This window comes from Scleropages formosus, chromosome 4, assembly GCF_900964775.1.
Source record: "Scleropages formosus chromosome 4, fSclFor1.1, whole genome shotgun sequence".
Taxonomy (NCBI): domain Eukaryota; kingdom Metazoa; phylum Chordata; class Actinopteri; order Osteoglossiformes; family Osteoglossidae; genus Scleropages; species Scleropages formosus.
In genome coordinates, this window is record NC_041809.1 from 11,376,126 (window position 1) to 11,401,360 (window position 25,235).

A 25,235-nucleotide genomic window follows, 5' to 3' on the forward strand; every position below is an offset into this window, starting at 1 on the left:
GTGGTGGCGCAGTGGGTTGGCCCGGGTCCTGCTCTCCGGTGGGTCTGGGGTTCGAGTCCCGCTTGGGGTGCCTTGCGACGGACTGGCGTCCCGTCCTGGGTGTGTCCTCTCCCCCTCCGGCCTTACGCCCTGTGTTACCGGGTAGGCTCCGGTTCCCCGCGACCCCGTGTGGGGCAAGCGGTTCCGAAAATGTGTGTGTGTGTATATATATATATATATATATATATATATACACACACACACACACATATATATACACACATACATACACACATTATATATATATATTTTAAACAGCACAACAAGCCCTTCCGTACCATGGGACAAGTACACTGTGGAAAAAGATGCCTTTGCTTGGTTTAGTCCAAACGGCTTGTTCAGTTTACTTCAAGCCTCCATTCCACTCTCCTCCTTGCTCTTCTTCCAGGCGCTCTTCTTGCAAGTCCCCTGCTAGCCTGTGTCCGTTTTGGGTGCAGGGCTACGGAAAGTAAAGGGGATCCCTTCACACTAGGCTGACTGGCAGATCAACGTCCTCCAGATCAACGCAGGGAAGAGGAGTAGCCGGTGAGCTCTCCCCGAAGCTGCTGCGCCGTCTCCACGGCGACTCCGTGCTGCTCACTTGGACAGCCGTGCCTCCTGCAGGGAGAGGCGTGCGGCGCGCCCCGGCGGCACCCCCCCTGGGACGGGCCGGGGCAGCAGGCTCATGAAGTGTTCGCTGTCCCAGGCCAGGCTGTGCGCAGAGAGGGCGCGTGTCCGCGACGCCGCTGGGCTGGGAAATGGCACCCTGGGCGGCGGTTGGCATGGCGGGTATGGCCGAGCGATGCCCGGGAGCACCCTGGTCGCTGTGGTAGAAAGTGGAGGAGGAGGAATGGTCACTGAGCTCCTGCAACGAGTGGCGTGTGCCCAGAAGACAGAGAAAGAGTCAGGGTGCGAACGGTCAGAAAGGTCAGTGAGACACACACACTGTGCCAGAGGAGGCGGCGGCGGCGGCAGCAGCAGCAGCAGCTGGAGAAACAGCAGCGCTAATAGCAGGAGTGGCACTAATGATGGAGGGAGGAGGAGTGCTTGGTAGTGCTCATTTCTGGAATGTTAGTATTTCAGTGTCCGATTTTACTCTCTGAAAGACATAAAAACAACACAAAAGCGTCAGCAAAGTAGCACCAGAACGTGCGGTCATGCAAAGCCCGCAACGCAAAAGCAAAAAGTGCTTAAACACTTTTGTATGTCCTGCTCATCACTGACACCTTGGCAGCAGAACAATGTCACTTGATGTTGCGCTAAGGGTCAATTCAACCATAAAAAGGTACTTTGGCAGTTGGTCACGGGAAGCCACAAAACTTCCAGTACATTTGCCACACATTTTCTCTAAGAGGAACCGCTTTTACATTCAAACTGCTTTCCCAGCATATTCCTTCTGATGTGACATGAGATTAACTTGACTCCATAACTATGACAGCAGTTAAATTGGTTAGTCCCAGTACCAGTGTAATAATTCTGGAAGCCACAGGATACAAGAGCTACAACAAATCCAGCGGAAGGTGCTCTCAATATATGAGCGGTTCTAAGGACACAATTAAATTCCCGTATTGATGAGAACGTCAAGCGAGTGTGGAAAACAACACTCATTAGGATGATGCATCACAGCTGACAAACAGAAGGACAAATAAAATTCTAGTTCTTTTGCTTAACAGGGTGGAAACGTACAGGTTCTGGAATATAAATGCTCTAAAAAAATATCCATAAAGCAAGGATTTTACCCTATTGGTCTATAACGCATCAGGACCTCCTTAACATGTGACTGCCATTATAAAATGGTGACGGTAAACCCTTCAAATTCGATCTGAATGCACAAAGCATTTCATAGCTAAAACTGATTCAGAAGTGTCAGAAGAGGACCAAAAAAAAAAAAAAAAAAAAAAAAAGAAGTTTCCCATTGCTGCAAGTTGGGTTGCTGTTCTCCAGTCTTCACTGCAGCAATTCACTGGGCATTAAATCACCTCACTAGGTATTTCAGGTGTACATGAGGTGCTGATTAATAAGATTTCCCAAAAGTCTGCAGGACACACCCACTGAAGGAACAGAAATCACAGAGGAACTGATGAGAGGTCTTTGTGCGAGCGCCAATACGATATGCTGATGGAGATCTGGACTGGCAAAGGAATGGAAGCTGTGGCACGCCAACTTGGGTGATTTGAGGGCACGGGCACAGTCAGCGTCCAATTCTGGTGAGATTTGAAAGGGAACTTTCTCGCTGGCACACCAAAGCAGACAACAAGAACGCAATGAAAAAGTGGGAGGAGTCTTCAGGAGCACTCAACAGAAGTTTGCCTTAGAAGACCCCATTCAAAAACGCTCAACCATCGTTCTTCTCGTACGCTAAAGGGAGGAGATGGGACACTGATGACAGGTCCCTGATGGGGGGAAGAAAAAGGTCAACGCACAGGCATGGTGAGGTTGGCAGGAGAGAACAGGTGAAAGTGGGTGGGGCATGGGACAGGTGATAGTGAGATGCAGCTGAACTTTAGTATGGGAAGGTGGCTTATGTGTATCTTTAGGAAGCACAATCAAAAAAGGAAAAGAATAAGCCCTGAATCTATGCAACCGTATCGTGACTGCTCATATATGACAGAAAGAGAAGCTGTTTTGGCATGAAAGCTCACATACGTGCTGCATTTGCCATTTCGGGATGTATACCTCTGTATACATGGGTTCGACAGCCGCCTGGCCTGCCGCATCTGCAACAACACATCGCAAAGCTCCATTAGAGGGGAGAGGAGTAGGACCACTCAAAGTTCTGAGGGCGGCAGGGAACTTCTTTGGGTCCTACGTTGCCGTTGACAAGTAATCTCTTCGAAAGGGGACCACTGGCACAGATGGTTAACCTTAAAGCCCAGTGGCTGGCGATGGGCGTCCGAAACATACTGCTTACTTCACACTGCTAAAAGTAAGCTGCTTGACATGGAAAAACACGGAAAGCGTTTCACTCAAAGTGCTTCTCGCACTGCAAAAGCGGACATAAGAACCTGTCGCGGCAACTACGGCTAACGGCGCATCTCTGACTGCACGCCAAGCTCTATAAAGTACAAAGAAAGACATGTTTACATACAGCCATCAAGCAGACAGTTCGGAGGTTTCAAGGAGACAAAGAGATGCGTTCAGATTCGCCACCTGGAACATTTTAGGAGCATCAGTCTAGTCGCGCATCGCTGAAAACATTCTAAAAACGGGTTATTTGCTGAATCTCTGCATCAACTTATGATACACACTGGCTCCTAATGTTACAAACATGAGGTATGCAGACGGTGCCAACATTTTCCCCATTTACTTACTTCTAAGTATATTTTCTTATTTTATAAACACTGTTGCAGAGCAAAAGTGACCTGTGGTTACACACCCAGCTAAAAGTTGGCAGTAAAACACACCCAAACAGAAGAAACATTTAGGACCGACTTATTTCAGCTCAATTCTGCCGTTTATGACGCATGTTTGGCGCTTATAAATACTGTTGATCAGTAAGAAGATGACGGAGAGAGCACTTTAAAGGGGTGTATTGTCAGCAACTGACAATAAACAGGAGTTTATATTACATTGTAATGTAGCTCAGTGTTAATAAAATACTAAAATAACCTCATACAAAGTACATTTATTGCAATATATAACCTAACCTGTAAAGGGAGGCATGTCTATTATTAAGCTCTTGTTGAGCGTCAGTAATGAAGTTGTTGCCGTCAGCTCGTGAACGTCATGCACATTTATGGGATGAATCAGTAAGCAACTGCGACAGAATATGATGTTGTGGAAATAATTTATTTTCAGTAATTTAAAATTAGTCCTAACCGTAATGTTTTTTGCACTTCCGGTCCCCAAGGCCTGCATGATTTTATGAGATCCATAATCGTTGTGTACTATGCTTTTGGTCATTTTATCAATGTTTCTAGTGAATTGAAAGCTAGCGGAAAATACGACCACAAACAAGAGCCAATCTGAAGGCACCTCAGGTCTCTCAGGTCCCAAAAGATGGTGAGAAGAGGGTTATAGGTACATACAGTGGCTGCACATCGGCCTGGTCCTCGCTGGGCCACAATGGCTCCTGACATTGCCTTGATCCAGCTGTGCATGTCCTCTGGGCTTTCCGCCTGGCAGAGGTAGAGTACATACACACACAGACAACAGGAAGACACAGAGTGAGGAACTGTACAGAAAACTTAAAGGATTCTGCTTGAACCAATACCGGACCCACTTATAATGGTCAAGAAAATCTGTCATGGAGCACAATCCTATTGGAACAGTAATAGCTCAGTTCCCTATACCTCACCTGTATATAAAAGGTCCTAGAAGTGGTAACAACTTCAAATAGGTTGTCCCTCATCAGTATGTCGCTGGAAATAAACAGAAAAATTAATTTACTCGTCTATGCATTTGCTCACAGAAAACATACGAAAACAAAAAGCAAAAGGTAATATTTATATTTATTTATTTTGCTCACACTTTGCTCCAAAGCAACTTAGGGTGGTACTTTAGTAATTTTTTTTCTAGAGCAATTTAGACTAGGTACCTTGCTCCAGGGTACTACAGCATGAGATGGGATCTGAACCTGCATCTTTTATGTGCAAAGTAGCAAATCTAGCCAATACACTCCTGCTGCCCCATGTAATTAACAGCAATACAAGGATCACATGTGATCTTTGCACAAGTATTTTACCTGAATGTTTTGGAAGGATCATTATCTCTTTTTAGACCGGCACCTTTTAGCCTTTCCACAGTTCATCACACTTGGATGAGGTGATTAAACTCACAGCACAGTGGGTCATGCACATAAATTATAAATTCAGTAAAATACCTTTGCTTGCACTCCTGAACTTTGTGGACTTCCTTCAGCGGGATAACACGCAGGGGGTCCTTCTCCTGTTGAAAAAGGGTACAGTCACAGAAGCCCAGGTGCCATCACCAACAGCCACCCACCACCTCAGCGTTCCCTGAGACTCTAGTCCAAAGTCTTGACAAATTAAAATCACTGCTGCAGCTTCCATCACATGAAAAAGATCCTCTAGTAAACTCCTTTATGTTAAGAAGATATTGCAGAGAGCTGAGGGGGTATCCCACGGTGGGATCACAGCAGATGGTGGAGCTTCTTTTGATAGGCAGTTCCCAAATACCAGTCCCATTAAATTTAACATAGATAATGACCAGCTGCCTTTAACGAGAGAATGAAATGAATACCTTACAAAAGGCAGCTTGTCTGCAGCTGACAATAGACATTACATTTATTCATTTAAATTATGCTTTTTACCCAAAGTGATTTACAATATCAGCATTATAATACCAATGTACTTATAACAATTTACCCATTTATGTAACGATTTTTTTACTGCATCAATTCAGGGTAATACGGTGTTTAAGTGTATTGCAGCAGGGCTAAGTTTCAAACCCAGGCCTTTTTTAATTATTTGAATGTAAAGGCTCCAAATGTTACTCTACCTGCTACTAAAGCAGCAAAAAAAAAAAAAAATGAAGGGGACCTACAGTTCCCAGATTCAGATGTCTTTGTGCACTGTTGCTTTGAGTTGTGTGGTTATTTTGGGCACTAGTTTTCACTTTTGAGAGCTAATTTAGTTGCTTTACAGGAGCCACATCTCCTTTTTCTGTTTGCATATTTGTAAATGAAAGCCTTCCATTGTCTGAACCCTGCTGTCCTTTACTTTTATCCTGCCTTTGCGGCTGCCTCGACCCCAAGAATGGTCAGTGTTCATCTTTGCTTGTCACTGGGGAAAGTGGGCGAGCACAGGAAGTTTCCACGTGTAGTTGCACAGAAATGTAATTTAAGTAATACAGTCATGGTAGCCCCTTAATTATAAAGCTGAGGGGTGGTTTAAGGACAATTGTGTCCTCTCCCCTTCCAGCTTTGCGTCCTGTGTTGCTGGGTTAGGCTCCGGTTCACCGCGACCCCACTTGGGATGAGCATGTGTGTGTGTGTGGAATGATTTAAGATCATTAAATACAAGGGTCAACCCCAACTGCAAACATGACCCGGCTGTACAACAAGGGACATAGCTGGAAGTCGATTATCTCTACCATGATTTCCCAGAGGCTTCCTTTTCTTTTATCATAAATTCCTAACATTATTTTGAGCAGAGCATTTCATGCACAACCAGGCTGTTTCTAATAGTAGCCACTATGAAACAACCTCAGAGTTACTCAAATGGATATTTCCTGTGCTTTCATTGACTCAACGCAATACCCTCAGTCTATATTGTGTTCTGTATTTGTTATTAACCATTACTTAGCAGACACTTTGTCCAAGGCAGCTTACAATGTTAGGATTGTATACTAAGCTAGTTAATATTTACATTTATTCATTTAGCAATTGCTTTTCTCCAAAGTGACTTACAACAAACACCATGTAGTATTTAGCTGGCACCTTCCTCATCTCATCATCCTGGAATGTCCATACAGACAAAGCAGGGATCAAATCCACATTTTCTTGCACCATCAGGGTACTGTATTTAATTGGAGCAATTCAGGCTAAGTACATTAAGAGTACTACAGTAGCAGCAAGATAAAGCCACCCTTTCCATTTACATTTATTCATTTAGCAGATGCTTTTCTCCAAAATGACACACATCTCAGCAAAAAGACTATTTGTGCATTACATTAGGAGAAAGACAGTTGCAGACATGCAATTATTCTTCTTTCCATCTTTCGTTGTTTCCATCCATGTCCTATTCTCATCCTAGAAGATCTTCAAACTGAACCGCAGTCAGAGTTAAAAAGAAATTAAAAGACAAGACATGAAATTGAGACTTTTCACTGTTTTTCCAAAGCATGGGGAAAAACTGCACTTGAGAGAAACAAAACCACTGCAACAGCCCCAGGAGTGACGCAGTCAACCGCACAATAAAATAATCTAGCAGGGTGTGCAAACAAGGCTAGGTTAGTGTTACAGATTGTGTATGCTGTTTACGTGACCCTCTGTATATACAATATTGTGTAACTGCCACGGCTCGGTGTACGAGAGGGCTGAGCATTCATGATGAGACATGTTCTGCATTTACACCAGGCTGTGTACAGGAATGCAATCCAGGAGACCAGATCTCAGACATGCCTGGGCAGAGTAGGCAAAGCGAATGGCCTGCTGGCTACGTAATGAAGAAGGATCATGGGCTGGCTGCTGGCGAGGAGCCCGTGAACGGATGGATCTCATCCTCCTACACCACTAGACTTCATGTCCTCCTGATGAATCTCCTTCCTGCACCAATTCATTTATTAGATACTATATCATGCTTCTGAGTGGTTTTTGGCTCAGGGACGGTGTTAATGTAATTGGGGGGGAAGACTAAGAATTCATCGGACACAAGAAAGAATCAGCTACGGAGGACATTTTCCCGAAAGCCATTTCCATCACCAGCTTGACTCCATGATCAGGCAAAAGTGTGTATAAACAAAACATGTTTCATATCATATCAGACAAAGTGTTTACCCATGTTGGGTAGCACAGTGGGACGACAGCTAGAGCTCACAGCTCCTGGGCTCTGGGTTTGATTCTCATTTACTCTGTGAGGAAACTACATGTTCACCTCATGTTTGTGTGGCTCCCCCCACCCACCCAAAGTCCAGAGACATGCATTTAGGTTAAATCAGTGACTCTCAATTGTCAACAGTCTGTGTAAGTTTCAGTACAGGAGATTGTTCTCTGAGGGACTGGTGTCCCTTCCAGGCTGACACTATACTCTAGGATGAGCTCCTGACCATTGAATGGATCAATGTGTGCACATGCTCATATGTGTCAGAGGAAGATCATGGCCTGTTTTATGTACAAGGTGCATCACTGCATCGGCCATCACTGGGTACTGAGAAAGCCCACAAAGGGGGAACTGCCTCATACTGCATCTGTTAACAGAACCCCTTCACGGTGTACAACGGCGAATTGGGAAAAACTTACCAAATCCGACTTGAAGTAACTCATTGAATTTTCATCCAGCACAAAATATCTTCTCTTCCAGTTCTTCATCTGAGAGATTACAAAAGAGGAACAAGTGAGAAACCTAGGAAACCTGACCACTGTAAAGCACCCCCCCGCTTGGACTGTATACTGAGCACAGATGTCCAGGACTCACCACAGCCCCTTGCTTCACGCAGTAGCCCGCCTTGATGATCGAGTTATCCTGCGCTGACTTGCCCAGGAAGTATGGGAGCTGGCTGTGAGACCTCTTCAGACCCTCATGATCCGTCCCATTCTGCCCATCACCCCCCTCCTGCTGTGGAGAAGAAAACAAAGGTCTCAGCAAAGTGCAGTATCTGAGAATCTGAAATAGTCACCCAGTGGAAACACCACATGATTACTCCATATAACTCTGGGAGCTGATGACATTTTTCATTTAGGTAACCGCAGCAGGTCCCTAAGACTGCTACAAATCATTAACACTTAATCCACTGATACAGCCTGATAGCTTTCCCAAAGCAATCCACTTTAAGTGACTTAAAGGTGTTGCAGGGTTACGTAAACTCTCAGGACTCGAACCAGAAACACCCTGGTTGCAAATAAAATAAAACTTCCTTTGGTGTACTCCCCATTCTTTTAAAAAGGGGGGGGGGGGAGGAAACCCAGTTATCACTGACTGACTCAGAGGAACGCCAACCTGTGTCTGGGTGACGATAGGGACACCCCCTATGATCTCAGTCCTGTATGACACCTGCTTCTTGGCACCCAGAACATCCAAGAGGGCCTTCTGATTCTCAGAGTTCTGCTGAGCATCACAAGACTTTGGCACCTAAAAAGAAGAAAATAAACTGTCTAAAATCCAAAGCTGAGTAAATGCAAGTTGGTTAAGGGTCAGGTTTATGGATAGTATGTCTCGGAGCTTTGCAATTCTCTGCACTTCAATACGGGAAGTCATGCAAAAGTAAGGAAGTAATGGTGACATTTCCACTAACAATACAGAGAGAGTTTCATCTTCATATTGTAGTGTCACTGGGATGATGCATTACCACCTTTTCCATTTGAGCAGGTCTGGCACTTTAGGTTTCTCAATTAAGTAATAAATCACACTCCGCCAACAGTATATCTGTCAAAATGATACACCTCTTCAGAGCAAAACATATTATGATGTAAACTATGAAATGCATATACCTTTTACTATGTTGAATACACACACAGACACACAAACACCATAGATAAACTTAATTTGATTTACTAGATGGTTGATTCTATCACTGATGACATGAAGCCAATGGGACCACCAGTGGGTACAATACATAACAGACCACTAACATCTGCATTCAAGCCCTAACTAGTCCCATTATTGCTGCTCTGTATGAAAGGACCCCAAAGCCTGTGGAATGCACTGAAGCCATTTCTGGAATGCCAGCAAAAACTGGGGGATAAATCCACAGCAGGAACAAGAGCAGAGACGCACAGGAAAGGCATGTTCCACATTTTACGGACTTTGATGCTACCAGAAACGAGACAGAGGAACTCCAGTTTATGTCTGAGTACAATGCAACATGAGGAATTTGTTCATTGCAGGTATTCAGACTGCTGGTTTCTCCTCCCCTCTTCCACTTTAAACAAGCTGGCTGGATAGAGGCTAAACAATTACGGATTTTAACTGACTGCTTAAACATGCATAATGAAAAGGTACGTCTATTACAAACGACAATAGGTGCATTGGCATGGAAATCAGCAAAGGCCAGGGTTAACTTTAATCAAAAAAGTGACCTCAATACAGACAGGGGGTTTTGTGGCTGTAAAATATGGACCTCACTCACTGCTAGAGTTAAAACAAACCGATTTCCCAAACAAAGGGACAGGACAGATGACATGTCCACTGGCCATTAGCTTCCACGGGGGGGTCAGTATACAAGGTCCCAGCCTATTGATCAACCCTCAATTGAAACAGCCCAGATTCCACAGCAACGACCAGGCAGCGATGCTCTCATGCAGAAGAAACTGATTAAAATGGAAAGTGCAGTGATGGGGGGGGGGTAATAAAACTGTGCCCAATAGTCCCCTCCTTATAGAAAGGCTGCGGAGAGTGGTGGAACACATTTCATTTCTGAACCAAGGTGCCCCAACCTGATCAAAGCAGGGCAGAGACCTGCAGCTTCTACAGAATTCATTTAAATTATCATCTGACTCAAATCTGAAACACGAGGAATCAGAATTACCAAACAAATTTATATTATAATTATTATTCATGTGAAAAGTGAAGACAAAACAGGAAAAGGGGATTTAACTGAGGGGGAATTTATCTTTAGTTTTATTTTGTAAATCAGAGATTTTATTTACAAATATTTTCACTATTTTATTTTTATTTCAGGGGTTTTACCTTAAATTCCTATGCAGAAAAAGTACGTAAAATGTGGCACTGCAGCACAAGATTGATCAATATGATCATAGGTGAAGTAATATAATATACAAACAATTCCTTCTGACAAGCAATTAGAAGCCAAGTTCTCTTTTTTTTTTTAAAAAAAAAAAAAAGAAAAAAAAAAAAAATCACCAGAATCTACATCAGGCTGAGCCAGTATTATTCAATGGGATGGGAACAGGACCCCAAAATATAACAATTCCCATATGTAAAATGCATCCTCTGGAAGCCTGAGCACAGAAACTCACTGTGATTTTGGTGGCCTTGTTCAGCACATTCACCCACTCCACCAGGTCCTGCTGGTCGTCGGCCTGCAGGAAGAATTTCCTCATGCCAGCGTTGATGACTTCAGGGATAGCAGAGGGACAGAGGGAGACAGAGATCATGAGGCAGACATCCAGCTGGCTATTGAGGGTGAGGCCAGACAGCCCAAGCATAAAAAACGAGCTACAGTGATCTGGCCAATTAACTGCATTTCTGGAGCAGCTGGTCCAGCAGGATAGGGGACTAATGACTGTGACGAAGCCTCTAACCACATGGAGCTCTTCATATCAAACAACAGCACACTTACACCCTCAGTAAAGCAAGAACACAGGGGACGTAGAGTTTATACACATTCCCTATGGTGTCAGCATTAGCTACCTTTTTTTTTTTTTTTTTAAACCGAAAACAGAACACCCCCATGTATAAAATACGTCATCCTTTCATCCATCAACCTTGGCCTTCATAGCTCGTCCATGTCAAACTGGTGTAAATAATACTATGGTGGTGTGGACTGGATGACACAGAGACTGAAATGGTCCTCTCTCACGCTGTCACTCTCGAGTGCTATGAGGTCTCCAACATACAATGCCCGCTTTCTTCCTCAGCGCTCAGAAGGTCCAGTTGCTCCTCCCCAACAAGGCCGCAGTGTTTCGGCGTGCCCGGCGCATTGAAGAAAGGCCATGAGCAAACTGCCCCTTCCCAACAGACCCTGACTCTACAGGAAAGATTAACTCATCCAGCACTCATCCCGCTCCATACGGACGGCTTAATCCACATTCCCAACTCCCCACCGTTGGTGACACTCAACAGCTGTGACACAACCAAACACACCGATCTCGCTGCATAGGGAAGTAGCCGGAAGGAAATACATCAAACACTAACTGGGTTTTGGGTTTAGACCAAAGAAACACAGCAATGGCAGCGATGGAATCTGCTGCTGGATGGCACACTTGTACGCTTGTAGACGGAAAGTTAAGTAACCGTCCAGCTTTTCAACTGTTTTTTTCCCCACCTGCTGTTTAGAAGAATCGGGTCTAGTCTGGACTTCATTACCCTCTTTTGGCCATGTCTTATTTTTCCCCTGGAGAAAAACACTTTGGGGTAGATTCCCAGCTGCCATTGCATGTGGTTCCCCCATGCATCTGGCAAGCAGGTCTTTCCCACCGCACTAAAAAAGCTAGAGCTGGGAATCACATGGAGGCCTTGGCTTTTGTTACCGCAAAGCAACCTCGAGAACAGCGCTCCCAGACACAGTGAAGAGGCTTCTACTCAAAAGACTAAACAAGGGGCGCAACGAACATTTAGCGAGCAACCATCTAAAAATACCCGCATGGGTTCCGATTCCGGATCTGGCATTGTGCCGAGGAGCCGGTTTCCCTGGTGACATAGGCGGCTTTGCCACTGCGGGTCACCCTACTGCTTCCTTCCATTGAGTACCGGCAAGCAGCGATAGGACAAAGGAGTCTTCCTCGGAGTCACGTCCTTCAGGAAGGCTGCACAGGGAAGCTCTGCAGATCTGCAAGAAGCGAATTCTTGACTACTGCAGAAGTTCTAACGCTTACTTGTGAAACTTCACCAGATGAGCATGCCATCAGACCCTGTAACAACTCAATTTTTTCTGTCATTTGTACTGTCACAATCAGTAAATACTTTAATATCAATATCTTGATTTATTCACAGGTTCTATAAACATTATAGACCGTTCAAATAAATAAAATTACCACTTTCTGCAAGTAATCTAACTTCAAGCTACATTAAAACTAATTAAAATAACTGGAAATTTAAATTCCTAATGTCAGATGGTGACTGATCCATTCCATAAATGTGGGGTTACGGGTTACTCATTAAAGCCACGCATGACTGTAAACACTGAACAAGAGTAGAATTAAGGTAGGCTCACCCTCCTACACTGGGCTCTTCACTGATACCTATCAGCCAGGTGTGCAAACACAGGTCATGTTTGCATTGTAACATGGACAAATTTTACTCAGTCACTTCCATTAATCGTCCATCCTTGTCAGGGTCATGGTGGTCTGGAGCTTATATTGGAATCACCGGGCATACACACTATGGGCAGTTCGGTATCTCCAATTCACCTGAACTCTATGTATGTGGCCCATGTGAAGAAAAACAGAGCACCTAGAGGAACCCCAAGCAACATCCAAACTCCACATAGACCAAGCTGGATTTCAACACATGCCTGAACAGTCCAGGTGCAATAAGGCAGCAATGCCACCTGTTGTGCCACGGTGTTGCTTCAAGAAATTTAAAAAAAAAAAAAAAAAAACATATTTAAAGACGAAACAGTAAAATGTTAACTTATTTTGAAAATTAATAATTGAACCATTCTTAATGAAAGAAGCTGGGGGGTAATTTCTACATAGTTAGAAAAACCTGATTTAGAATGGATTCATAAATTAATGATTTCCCTCTACTGGAACATACTGCATCTCATGACAACTGGAATTCATGACCCCTAGAACTCATACTACAAATTCAGTCTGGAATATTATGTGCCTCAATGAATACAGAATTGAACCTACACAATGAAAAGCTTCTCGACCCCTGACGGGAACACCAGAAGTTTCCATGGGCAAGAAGAGGAGGAACATTTCACAAGTCAACAAGTCAAGTCAAATCAGCCTTACAGAGGGCAAGGTGATCAACAGCAATGCAGAAGATCATACCATCAGGTACAAGGAAGGCAGATTTTCAGAGGTGAGAACACAAAACAACAGAAAGAACCCCATTTGGTCCAGGTTAGGGTTCAACAGTGCTGCCGAAACCTCTGTGTATATTCACTGCAAAACATTGGCTGGGGGTCAGCTGTATCACAAAACATGTCACAGCATTACCTTTTACCATGTTCTTTCACAGTATTCATCCAAGAGTCACACAAAGACAATATGGAAAAACACCACCTGTTGCTATGCAACATGTTCCTAGATGTTAGGTTGAAGGAAACACCAAACTCCATCAGGTAGAATTTAAACAGGCAGCGCACCCAAATTCAGACATGTTCAGAGTCGCTTCATGAATGTTTAGCTGCATCACAAACAAGTGACTTGGCAGTGAATTCACAAATCATGACAGTTATGATCAGATTAACAATTATCCATGAAATCCAGCATGTTTCCAGAAGCAGTGAGTTAACCATCTGAAAGAAGATCGAGTCCAAGACAACGAGGGGGGGGACTTACCAAAGCAAAATTCAGCCTTTGGCCTTTGCTTGGTGGCATCACTGACCTGCAAGGAAGGAGGAATCAGGAACTAAACATTAGCTGGTTTCAAATAGAAAAAGGGGGGGGAGTACAATTCTGACAAGCAAAATCTACCAGTGACCTTGGAAATGTAGGTGAGCTTGAGGGAGCCAACGCATTCTGTTCCTGGAGGGAGGTTCTGGAGAACAGGGAGGACATACAACTGATTAAGAACAAGTTCTGCAAGTCTTTACAGTTGGGCATGAGAGGTTAACAAAATGAGCACAAATGCTTTAAAAAAAAAAAAAAAAAAAAAAAAAACTTCAAGTGTCTTCACTGTCAATAAAATTACAGCTATAATGTTATATAGGCCCAACACAAGCCATACATATCTTGCATTTATATACAGTACTGTGCAAAAGTTTCAGGCACTTGGTTGGGGAAAAAAAAGCTGTAAAGTGAAAATGCTTCCAAAAATAATGCTCTTAATTAATAAACTTTCTACAAATCTTAGTAACCATCCATCGTCATCAACCGCTTGTCCCGAGTGGGGTCGCGGTGGGCTAGGCTGGGTCCCGCTCTCTGGCGGGTCTGGGGGTCGAGTCCTGCTTAGGGTGCCTTGCGATGGACTGGCGTCCCGCCCTGGGTGTGTCCCCTCTCCCTCCAGCCTTGAGCCCTGTGTTGCTGGGTTAGGCTTCGGTTCGTCAAGACCCGGCTTGGGACAAGTGGTCTCAGACAGTGAGTGTGTGTGCGTATATATGTGTACTTTCTTTAACGACATACAAAACCCTTACTGTAATACTGTAACTTTTTGCAAAAGAAATCCTTGGAAATCTAAAATATGCTCTTTCCCATTGACATTAATGCAGAAGACAGTAAATCATCTAAAACAAATATTTCTGTGAAACATCTAAGTACCTAAGACTTTTGCAGAGTACTGTATTATACATTTTTTTCTTCTAGAAGCAGCTAAATATTTACCGGAGAACCTTTAAGAAGCTTGTTCACAGGTAAAACAAGAGACCCTCCAGGGTCTTTCAATGATGGCTACAAGTGCAGAACGCCAGTGATGTCATACTGCCTTGGGTAAATAGTGTTCCCAGATCCTCAGCCTACAGCAAACTTCAACAAGGCCTTGAAAAGAGATGCAAACTTGTCTGGGACACCAGTTTACCCAGGAAAGCCAACGTCACACAAACAAGGAGTAACTGGCAGGTGGAACGTGAAGATGCTGATTCATTACCACTTGAGCAAAACCACAGTGACCACAGAGGACTCACAGCATCCTTCAACCCACCTCCCCACCCAGACCCTAATGACAATTCATCTCATTCAAGTGCCACGACTGGGAGGAAGGCATGAGCGGATATCGATACAGTGCCCCGAAATACCGAACACAAAACACTAATCATCAACTCCACACCTGTGACCACCAGGGAAGTGTCAGAATCAGGAGCCCATCCCCACCAAACACATGCTTTTCAGGTAATTGAAATGCATTGATTTGGTCTTCTCGGCTGCTGCCAGACACCTGGTAGAACACCTTCCTATGGAGCACAGACACACTTGTGTGTAGTATAACCTTTATAACCGGAGGGCACATGTTAAAACCGGTGCCTTATGGGAAACAATGTACTCAGAGTATATCATACAAATTATCATACATGATGTGTACAGTAAAGAAAAGTAATTTAATTGATAAGTTAACCTTTCATTCAAATCAAAACCTGCACACACAGTACTGGTGCCACACAGCTCATTGGCTGTACGAGAGGACCTGGGTTCGAATCCGGCTCATTTTGTAGGGAGTTTTCATATTTCCATTGCATTTACATGACTGTACACTCGTGTACATGTTTTCTTTCATGCAGATGCTCTGGTTTCCTCCCACTGTCCAAGACGCGTTTCACGTGAACTGGTTCTGTTCAGTTGCCCATACTATGTGTACGCATGTGCTCTCTTTCAGAAAAGGGTGCACTGTAGTGACTTTAATATATATAGTTTCAGCTAAATACTAGTCACTCGGGAGGAAACTATGCTAAATGAATAAATGTACAAGTACAACCAGATACCATCAACAAATGGGAGGTCTTCCAAAGTGCAAGCAACATGTTTCGTTTTATTTTGAAGCAATTGTGTTATTATTACTACATTCATACAACTGCATAACTCTTGCATTGCTCCAACAGACAATGAGATACAGATGCAGACAAATGATTCACAAAGTACAGTCACTTAGTCCAATACCACCATTTTTGCAAGAATATTGCACTAATGGCTGCATATAGAATTTATGGGGAATATCCCCCCCCCCCCCCAAACACATTAAAAATTTATGGAGCAGATATGAGATCGGGAGCAATGTGGGTCCAAAAGAGACTTTTCTAGAATGTACTATTAATTACTGAAAACTAGTATTATTTTTCATCAGTTAAAGTGTGTGAGGTGTGTTCCTACCTGTGGGTTGTCCATATACCACACCAGGCTGCCCTCCTGCGTGTCCAGGATGAAGTAGCGGCGCAGGAACTTGCCGCTGTTCTCATTCTCCTCGATGTCCAGGAAGCCACAGATGCGGTTCTGCCGGTCCACGTAGGGCATCTTCCGAAGTCTTGTGTCTTCTACTGCGGCCCGGCGGATGCAGCACAAGGCAGGTGGTCAGGGAGGGGGAGGCCTGGAGGAGCCCAGAAGACGGTGAGCGATGAGTGGGTGAGCGATCGGCTCTGTGGGCCTCGTGTGCGGCGACGCCTGCCCTTCTGTGACTCGTGGAACGCGAGTTTCAGTGCACACTCCCCTCTGCTCTCTTCTCCTCCCTCCAACCCCTTCCCCCACCTCATTCCACTATCCTTCCTCACTTGCCCCCCCCCCCCCCCCTTCCCAGTCACATCTGGCAAACAAGGACAAGAGGCTCCAATCCTGAGATCTGCAACTTATGCAAATGACAGAAGCAGGTCGTTCGAATCTTAACGGAAAAGGACAGGAATCGTCTTCAACGCTTTTAACCTCAGCAGACGTTCATCTATCGAACCCCCCCCCCATTTAACCTTATCTGCAATTTTTTTTGTGCTATGCCACGCTTCTGAAATGACAAGCAATCTGGTCTGAACATCAGATCTGCTGCTGCACCCTCACGATCTGACAAATACGACTATTAACCACGATCCTCCGTGGTGGCGGCGACTCCTCCCGTATGAAGGGGGGTGAAGTCCCTCGAGAGCAGCGTGATGTCCATTGTGAGCAACGGCAAGCAGCGGAGCTGCGAGCCAGGGTTCGGGGATTTTCCCAGCTCTGCCGTGCCATCTCTCCCCTCACGGCTGGCTGCACCCGCCAGCGTATGTCACGCACAGCTCCGAGGGGGGGGTGTTTCACTAATGCTGGAGAGGAGAAGCGTCCTCAGCAATCCCAGATGGGCCCCAGAGAATACATCGCAGCCCTTGCCTGGGTCACTCTCTTGCACGCCAAACCCCCCCCCAACAAACAATCGTTCATTAATGGACTTATCAATGCAAAACAAGTACCAGGTGCCCTATGAGGCCTAACACACTGACAGAGGCACGGTGTGAAACCACAGTGGTGCACTCTAACACGATGAGCCCAGCACCCATTAAAGAAATAAAAGTGGGCCCTGCAGAAGACCAGGGTGCAAACATCTAAATGAATAAATCTAAATTTAATCAAGAAGTTTGATCCTGTACTATTTTTATTACTACAAGTCAATATTTTGCTGAAACTTCTGACCAAAGTGACTTATGAGAGATGATCGGCTTTACAATTACTTTACTACATATTCAGCAGGAAATCCTCTCTATCCTTTCCAGACATCTTCTTAATCTGAGATCTCTGTTCAAAGTGATGCACAATGTAAGTAAACTTTGTAATATACCCATTTATACAACAAGGTATTTACATTCATTTTGGGGTAAGTACCCTGGAGCAGGAATTTGAACCCAGGGCATTCAATTGGAAAGTGGTGGCTCTAACCACTAGATGACCAGCTAGTAAGAAGATCTTATATTAATTGCTGTGCTTTCCCAATGTTATGGGGTCGTTGCTTACCTAATACGGCAAAATATGGAACCGCCTTCAACTTCCATTCCAGATGCATAAATAGGCAAATTATGTTAAGTAGCTTATTACAGTACAAATTATTGCAAGTCACTTTGGACAAAGGTGTCAGCTATATAAAGGCTGCTAGAAATAAATAACAATAAAAATGATTTTATATATATAAAACAAAGTATTAATAAGTCAACATCTGCACAATCAAAGTATAGTAGCCTAAAGGTCCAATAGTTTTCAATGCTGGGAACCATCTATACTGGTCAGACACTGGGGCAGGATGTGGGTAAGAGAGCCAAGCAGGCTACATGGTTAATGATCAGCTGCCAGCGCACAATACAGGACAGGGGACGGAACCATGGACGGGGGAAGAACGGACTCTTTGCAGACACGGGGCAGCGGATCTCAGCAGGCCAAAACAGCACTGTGAGCGCAGAGGGGGAGATGCAGCCAGCTGGACGAGTGGGAGTCCGCAAAGGAACAGAGGAACATTATTCTTATTAACCACAGAGCCGGGCTGAAAGGTCGAACCCCGGAAAAGGTCAGCACACGGGTCCGATTCTGCAGCTGACTCACTGCCCGGCTGCCAACAAACCACCGATTCTCCAGGAAAACAGCCACTCTCGCTCCAGTGTGAGAGTGCTTTTGTCCACCACTAGCACCATGCCTGTAAAATGCCATAAATAAGGGGCGCATGGGGGTGGTGGGGGGGGCACAGGGCTCCAAAGGCTCGTTCTGGACAATGAAGACCACGGATAACAGCAACATTATCGCCATTGCAACTGGAGGCAGACCAATTTATAGCTCATGAGCAAAAGCGTAAAAGCTCGCCGTTTCAGAAACACGCCACTGTATCGTCTGCAGTACGGGGTGGGGGGGTTATGGGCGTTGTATTAAAGGACAATTCATCTTAACTGATGAATCTTATTCATTTCCCGCAGCCTCTCTGGTTTAAACTGAATATTTGGAAAATTAGGCCTTTGTTTCACTCTGCAGTGCTACATGGTTCATGGCACCAGTTCAGATGGCAGAATGGGGTTGGGGGGGTCAGAAGATGCGTTCTTGGCCCTTTGTTTACGAAGTTCTGCAGCCCTGAAGGATGATCAAGGAAAAGGAGAAAAGTGAAAAGCTGTCACATCAAACAGTTATGGTGAACAGCCTCTTCCAAAGAGGGGAACTGCCATTGTACCCGTGAGTGCGCTCCTCTTAAATATGAAATTATGGACGCAAGTAAAGTGTTGTATACATTTTTGTAAAAACACATAGGGTGATGAATAAATAATGGTATGCTAGACCATCAGCGGACCTGCTCCCTGATACTGCAGGATGTGATCACATGGAACACCCCAGCAATACTGCTAGTCCTCCACTTGTGACCCCGAGCTCTTCCCAAGATCTCTTGTGAGTGAACTCCAATGCCTGGAGCTTGTCTACTCTAGAAGGATCTCAAAACATCTCTTTTGGACTCGCTTCTTTCCAGATCTCCGAACTACTCCGTAAACTTGCACATCATTGCCCGTCTACCAAAAAAAGCTACGGTACCAATTCCACGTCAAGGTAAAACAGGCTGGTTTCAACAGCGACGTCAGATAGACAGACAACTTTGAGAATCGTACGTATGCGTCTACATCTCTTCATCTGTTGGAGAAACACACTTTTGCTTTCTGTGAGCTGTAAATGAAGAAATGGAAATATACATATACAATATATGGGGTTTCATACCAACTCAGGTCCAAATGCCTCCTCCTGCTGTAAACCCCTAGACCAAGGTACTAACCCCAAATTAATATAGTAAAAATACCCAGCTGTATAAGAGGTAAATAATTGTAAGATGCTTACTAAGTCACTTCGGAGAAAAGCATTAGCTAATATATATATATATATATATATGTATGTATGTATGTATGTATGTATGTGTGAATAAAAAACTAAATTAAAAAAATATAAATAAAATAAAGTATTTGTGAGTTCCACCCCCAAAAGAAACTCCTACAGGGATGTAGAGCATGAGAAGCTCTGGAACAGTTTGCCAGGTGCTGTCCTATATCAGGCCCCTTTCTGTCTCATAGTTACGCCAAGGAAGTTAAGCATAAAGCATCAATAAATAAAACCGAGGCCATTTCAATATTTCACGGGCCCCTCCGAACATGCACAGTAATAGTGTTACTTTGTGAGTGCATTCTAGGGAAATGTGACACGACTAAAAAGGGTCAGTCTTTGGCCATCTTCTGAGCAAACTGTGGCCGTTCCGACCTGGACTGGGTGGATCGGGGCACGATAGGGGGGATGGCGGTGGGGGGGGGGGGGGACACGGGCAACAGACCGTCTCACACCACAACTATCCCGAAACAAGAAGGAAGCTTTTGGCTGTCCGGTATACTTGTCGGAAGCACAGATAAGACCCATCCGAGTCACACCACAGCTATGAGAACTATGTCTTTAATTCTGTTCAGATGGCGGTGAACAACAAAAAATGAATGTAAGCCGTAGCACAAATAACCACAATTTGGTTTCCTTGTAAAACTATCTTTTCTCTGTGATCGGCATCAGACCAAGGCTGTCTAGGTCAGATCTGAACACACATTTATCTAGATCTATGTCTAGACACACACACACACACACACACACACACACAAATATTAATTCATTTAGCAGATGCTTTTCTCCAAAGCCACTTCCAAAGAACTCTGGTGTTATCAGCCCTCACACCTTATTCACTAAAGTGACTTACACTGCTAGATACACTACTTACAATGGGTTACTCATCCATATATCAGTGGAATACACTGTCACTCACACACTACGAGTGAACCTGAAACAGCATGTCTTTGGACTGTGGGAGGAAACCAGAGCACCTGGAGGAAACCCACACAGATACGGGCAGAACATGAAAACTCCACAAAGAAAGAACGGGAATCAAACCCACGTCCTCTTGCATCACCCAGGAACTGTGAGACAGCAGTGCTACTCACTGTGCTGCCCAGGGCTTGTTAGTTTGGATCACACATGCATGTATGGGATCCTTGGACACACAGACACACACAAAAAAGCTATGAAACAGTATGGAAATAAGTAGCAGGAGAGAGTCATGCTCAAGGCGTCCCACGCAGTACTTCAAACAAACTTGGGGGGAAGGGAAAAAAAAAAAGGGGGGTCATATTTGGGCTCAAATAACACCCCCAAAACTAAATGCCTAACTGTGCAAATCTGTATTTAAAACAGTAGAACTCCAAGTGTTTGCCTAACCAGTGTCAAATATGGATTGACAACTTGTAAAAAAATAGAAGGAATAGGGCAAGAGTACAGCACAGTGAAAGGATCTGAACTCGGATGCCTTCAGCCTCTGATCGCTCCCTAACCTCCACAAACAGCAGTAAGTTCTCCACCTGTGGCTGCTCCATGCTCTCTCTCTGCAGACATCCAGAATCAAAAGTTGGTAGGTTCTCAGTTTTGTCTGCAATACAGTGGAATAAAGTCCCTCTGTCCCTCAGAACTGCTTAATCCCTTTAAACATTCAAATGGGGTCTTAAGATGCATTACCTGTCACAATCACCTTTGCATTTACTATCAGTTCCAGAGGCTGCTGCTGGTGTAATGTGTGCCGGCAAAAACAGTGCTCCTGGACACGCTGCCTATGCTTCAGCAATAAAGTGTTTGCGCCTAAATCTGTCTGCTGCAAAATTTTATTTAATCTAAGTTGTGGGTGGCTTTAGGGAACAGTGCTGAAAAATTAATGAAAGAAAATGTAAGTCGCCAAGAAAATTGTGTAAATACAAAGTCTGTGACGTGTTTTGAGTAAATACCACAATAGAAGCTGATGACTACAAATGAATAACTATATGTAAGATTTTTTTGCTAACAGCTGGTGATTATCCTACAGGTTTTTATTTTATTTAGCCAAAGGTTCATAGCAATGTGAAGCAAGCACATCTTAGAACTTGTCAGTAGCATCTACAGACACCCCTCTACTCAAGTAAATTTCATTTACGTAAATCCGGATTTACGTAAAAAATTCCCGGCATACACATTACTTACGGATAGCGCTTTTATTGTACGCAAAACATCTGAAATACGTTAAGTGCAAGCTGGCATAGCCAAACAAGGCAAGAAGCTGCATCTTCCAAGTTCGTGTTTTGAGCCGTGAACACATCTCTTCTTGTTAGCGTAGTGCTTTTGCGTATTTTTTTTTTTTTTTTTTACCCATTTCATTATTTATAACGCCTCGTGGTGAATGTGCACTTGAAGGAAGACGAGAACCGTCTTGGAAGCACACAGCAATCGATTTGAAGAAGAAAATGGAAAATAATAAGCAAGTGTGAAGGTGGACAAAGACTATCATCTATAGCACGGGAACCATGTTTAGCCAAATCGACTATAAATACAATAGCGAAGGATGCTGCACTTATAAAAGAGCACGTGAAAGGAAAAGCTAGCACGAAAACAACAATAATGAAGAAATGTCAAGCTACGATAACGGATAGAAAAATTATTAATGTTATGTTGAATGGTGGAGGAGGGGGAATTGACATACGTAACTTTTGACTTACGTAAGGGGTTAAAGAATGGTCTATTTGCGTAAGTCAAGGGGTGTCTAATTGATAGCTTAGAGTTTTATTTTGTTGCCATGTATTTTTTTTCAATCATTTATTCAATTTTTTGAATGTTTTATGTCTAATTGATTTTAGAGGAATACACAGAGGTGCAATGCTCTTACTATGATGAAATGAAAATATTGATGCTTTCAACAGATGTTAAGGAATACATACTGATCAGCAAATTAAAAAAAAAAAGTTAAAACATTATTGCAGATACTTTTTGACTTACCCTTGCAATGTATTGTGGATGTTTTTATGGATGAAATTTTTATATGTTTTCTTTTTACTTGCATTTACTTTAATAAAAAAAAAAAGTTAAAAATAAATTAAAATGCTCAAGAGGAATGGATCGAACTGTCCACGTCAAACAAAGAGGTTCATTTTAACCTGGATCACACACCGCGCCCTTGGCTGTCTTGACAAGCCCACCATGTCTCTTCTAAGCAGAGTGTTCTAAAACAACTCCCTGGAGTCTTTCCGCTGGTGAAAGGGCTAAAGGGCTTGTGGGTTTGGACCCAAAGAGGTCACATGGTGCCGCACCCTTAATGGGTAAACTTGTAAGACCTGCAAACAGCTGCTCTGGATAAGAAGTAAACCCTTCCTTCGTATAACGGGGTCCAACAAAACGTTACATTTTATGAAAATGTTTTTTTTAAACACAGAAGAACTTACTATTCAGCACAACGCAGTAGTTTTACACCTACAACAAGTGTAACCAATAACAAAATCTACCATAATAACCCTAATTCAAGTATAAGATTGCAAATTTCTACAATTAAGCTTCATAAAGGGATTAGCATGTAGCATAGTGTTTATGGCTTCTGTGTTTGAAGGTCACATGCTCAAATCCCACCTTCTGCTGCAGTTTCTGGTCAAGGTTTATACCCTAAATTATTGCAGTAAAATTACACAGCTGTGTAAATGAGTAAACCATTGTAAGTTGATTTACATAAGTTGTTTTGGAGAAGCGTCAGCCTCGTAAAAAATGCAAATAACTATTCAAATCAAATAAACGGATTTCATAACATGAACACCATTACAGTTCTATAAATAAGGCGTTTCTTCCGTAGTTTACAAGTTGGAGTCTGAAGGTGACACTGATGGTCTGAAAATAATTTACTTTCATGGTACCAGTTTCACAAATTTTTCGATAAGTTACAGAATCATAGGCATATATTATAAAACATGATATTATAATTGTCATGCCTAAAGGTACCTTATATTTTGGATTATTTTTTAAGATGACATTTTTCAGCCAGGAACTGATTGGTTTTTTTTTTTTTTTAAACTGAAAAAATACGTTAATTCGATCCCCTCACCATGGCACTTGGGCTGATCTCTTGACTCAAATGAAGCTTCTTAGGCAAGGGATGGGTGTATTAGCTAAGCAAACAAAAGCAAAAATGCCTTTTTCTCCCTTGGAAAAGTCGGGGCCCAGCCCAGCACAAAGCCTCTGTCCGCCCCGGATCGTGAGAAGCGCCAATACGTCGCTCAGATTTCCACCCAATCTTTCATTCTACAGCCGTTAGATTCTCTGAAGATGAGGAATGTCAAGTGTACGCAAACACTAGCACTGCATTTATCTTTTATGTTGCTGGAGCTTTGAGACGCGTAGCGTGTGGGCACGATGCTCCAGTTTGTACCGAGAGGCAATGGAAAGTAAGAAGGAATGTCTGCATGCAACTCAGACACCAGCAGCTGAAATATTAATCTAATACGAATTCCCTGTTGGACGACCGTAGAGGAAAGTTTCTGGTGACTAGGCATGAGTTCGCGATAGAAGCGCGGGACACACTGCAAAGTTTGACCCGGTTCTGGCTTAGTTTAAAAACCATCAGAATGGCGAGCTGCTCCCAACAAGAGGAATGATGACTCACCTCTACTCTCCCTGCACTCTTCTCTACCGCTATTACTGCCATTATTGCTATTAATGTCATCATCGTTATCAGAATTATCATTATTTTAAGGCAGTAAATGGCATTGCTCCGGCTTACCTTTGTGAGATTACTGATTCTTATATTCCAGGACGATATCTTCGTTCATTGGATGGCGGTTACCTTAAAGAATTTGTGATCAATAAGACCTCAGTAGGAGGTCACACCTTTAGCTATAGAGCACCTAAACAGTGGAATAGTCTACCAGTTACTGTCAGGAATGCCCCATCTGTCACAGTCTTTAAATCCAGGCTTAAAACTTCCATGTTTACTCTGGCATATCAATAACCAGTGAAATTTTTGTTGACTGTGCTTCCCCCTGCGATGGTGCAGTGGGTTGGACCACAGTCCTGCTCTCCAGTGGGTCTGGGGTTCGAGTCCCGCTTGGGGTGCCTTGCGATGGACTGGCGTCCCATCCTGGGTGTGTCCCCTCCCCCTCTGGCCTTACGCCCCATGTTGCCGGGTAGGCTCCGGTTCCCCGCAACCCCATATGGGACAAGCGGTTCCGAAAAAAAATGTGTGTGCTTCCCCCTCCAGGGGTATTAACTTCTATAATCTCATTAAGTCATCATTTACTAACAATTTTTTTTCTTGTTGACTTACTGAGCATTGTTTTCCTACGACAGGACCCGAGGAGGCCAGCCGGTCATCATACCAGCCCCCTATGCTGACTGAAGGTGATTCCACCTCCTATGATGGACAAGACGCACCTACATGAACTGGAAGATCAAATTATTACTACTCATCTACAATGTTATTATCAGTTGTATAACTTAATTCTTTATAATTCTACAATGCCCAGGAGGGGTTGGTAGCCAC

The 25,235-nt window shown here is 43.7% G+C and overlaps 1 protein-coding gene across 7 annotated transcripts in view; it reads right to left on the reverse strand.

Moving 5' to 3' along the window:
* Positions 1-245: 245 nt before the first annotated feature.
* LOC108932696 (pleckstrin homology domain-containing family A member 1-like) overlaps positions 246-25,235 on the reverse strand; it is a 30,222-nt gene continuing 5,232 nt past the window's right edge. Inside the window, exons 2-13 of one of the 7 annotated variants that reach the window (XM_029250766.1) lie at positions 16,289-16,502; positions 13,974-14,030; positions 13,832-13,877; positions 10,616-10,713; positions 8,637-8,768; positions 8,115-8,255; positions 7,940-8,008; positions 4,841-4,905; positions 4,316-4,379; positions 4,047-4,136; positions 2,695-2,735; positions 246-842 (exon numbers count right to left, since the gene is read on the reverse strand). In XM_029250766.1, the coding sequence (XP_029106599.1) occupies positions 503-842; positions 2,695-2,735; positions 4,047-4,136; positions 4,316-4,379; positions 4,841-4,905; positions 7,940-8,008; positions 8,115-8,255; positions 8,637-8,768; positions 10,616-10,713; positions 13,832-13,877; positions 13,974-14,030; positions 16,289-16,429 (1,284 nt within the window). In that variant the 5' untranslated portion in view covers positions 16,430-16,502 and the 3' untranslated portion in view covers positions 246-502. Of the gene's footprint in view, positions 1,118-2,664; positions 2,736-4,046; positions 4,137-4,315; positions 4,380-4,840; positions 4,906-7,939; positions 8,009-8,114; positions 8,256-8,636; positions 8,769-10,615; positions 10,714-13,831; positions 13,878-13,973; positions 14,031-16,288; positions 16,503-25,235 lie in introns of all 7 variants that reach the window. The other 6 variants (XM_029250765.1, XM_029250768.1, XM_029250767.1 and 3 more) reach the window with 6 other exon arrangements.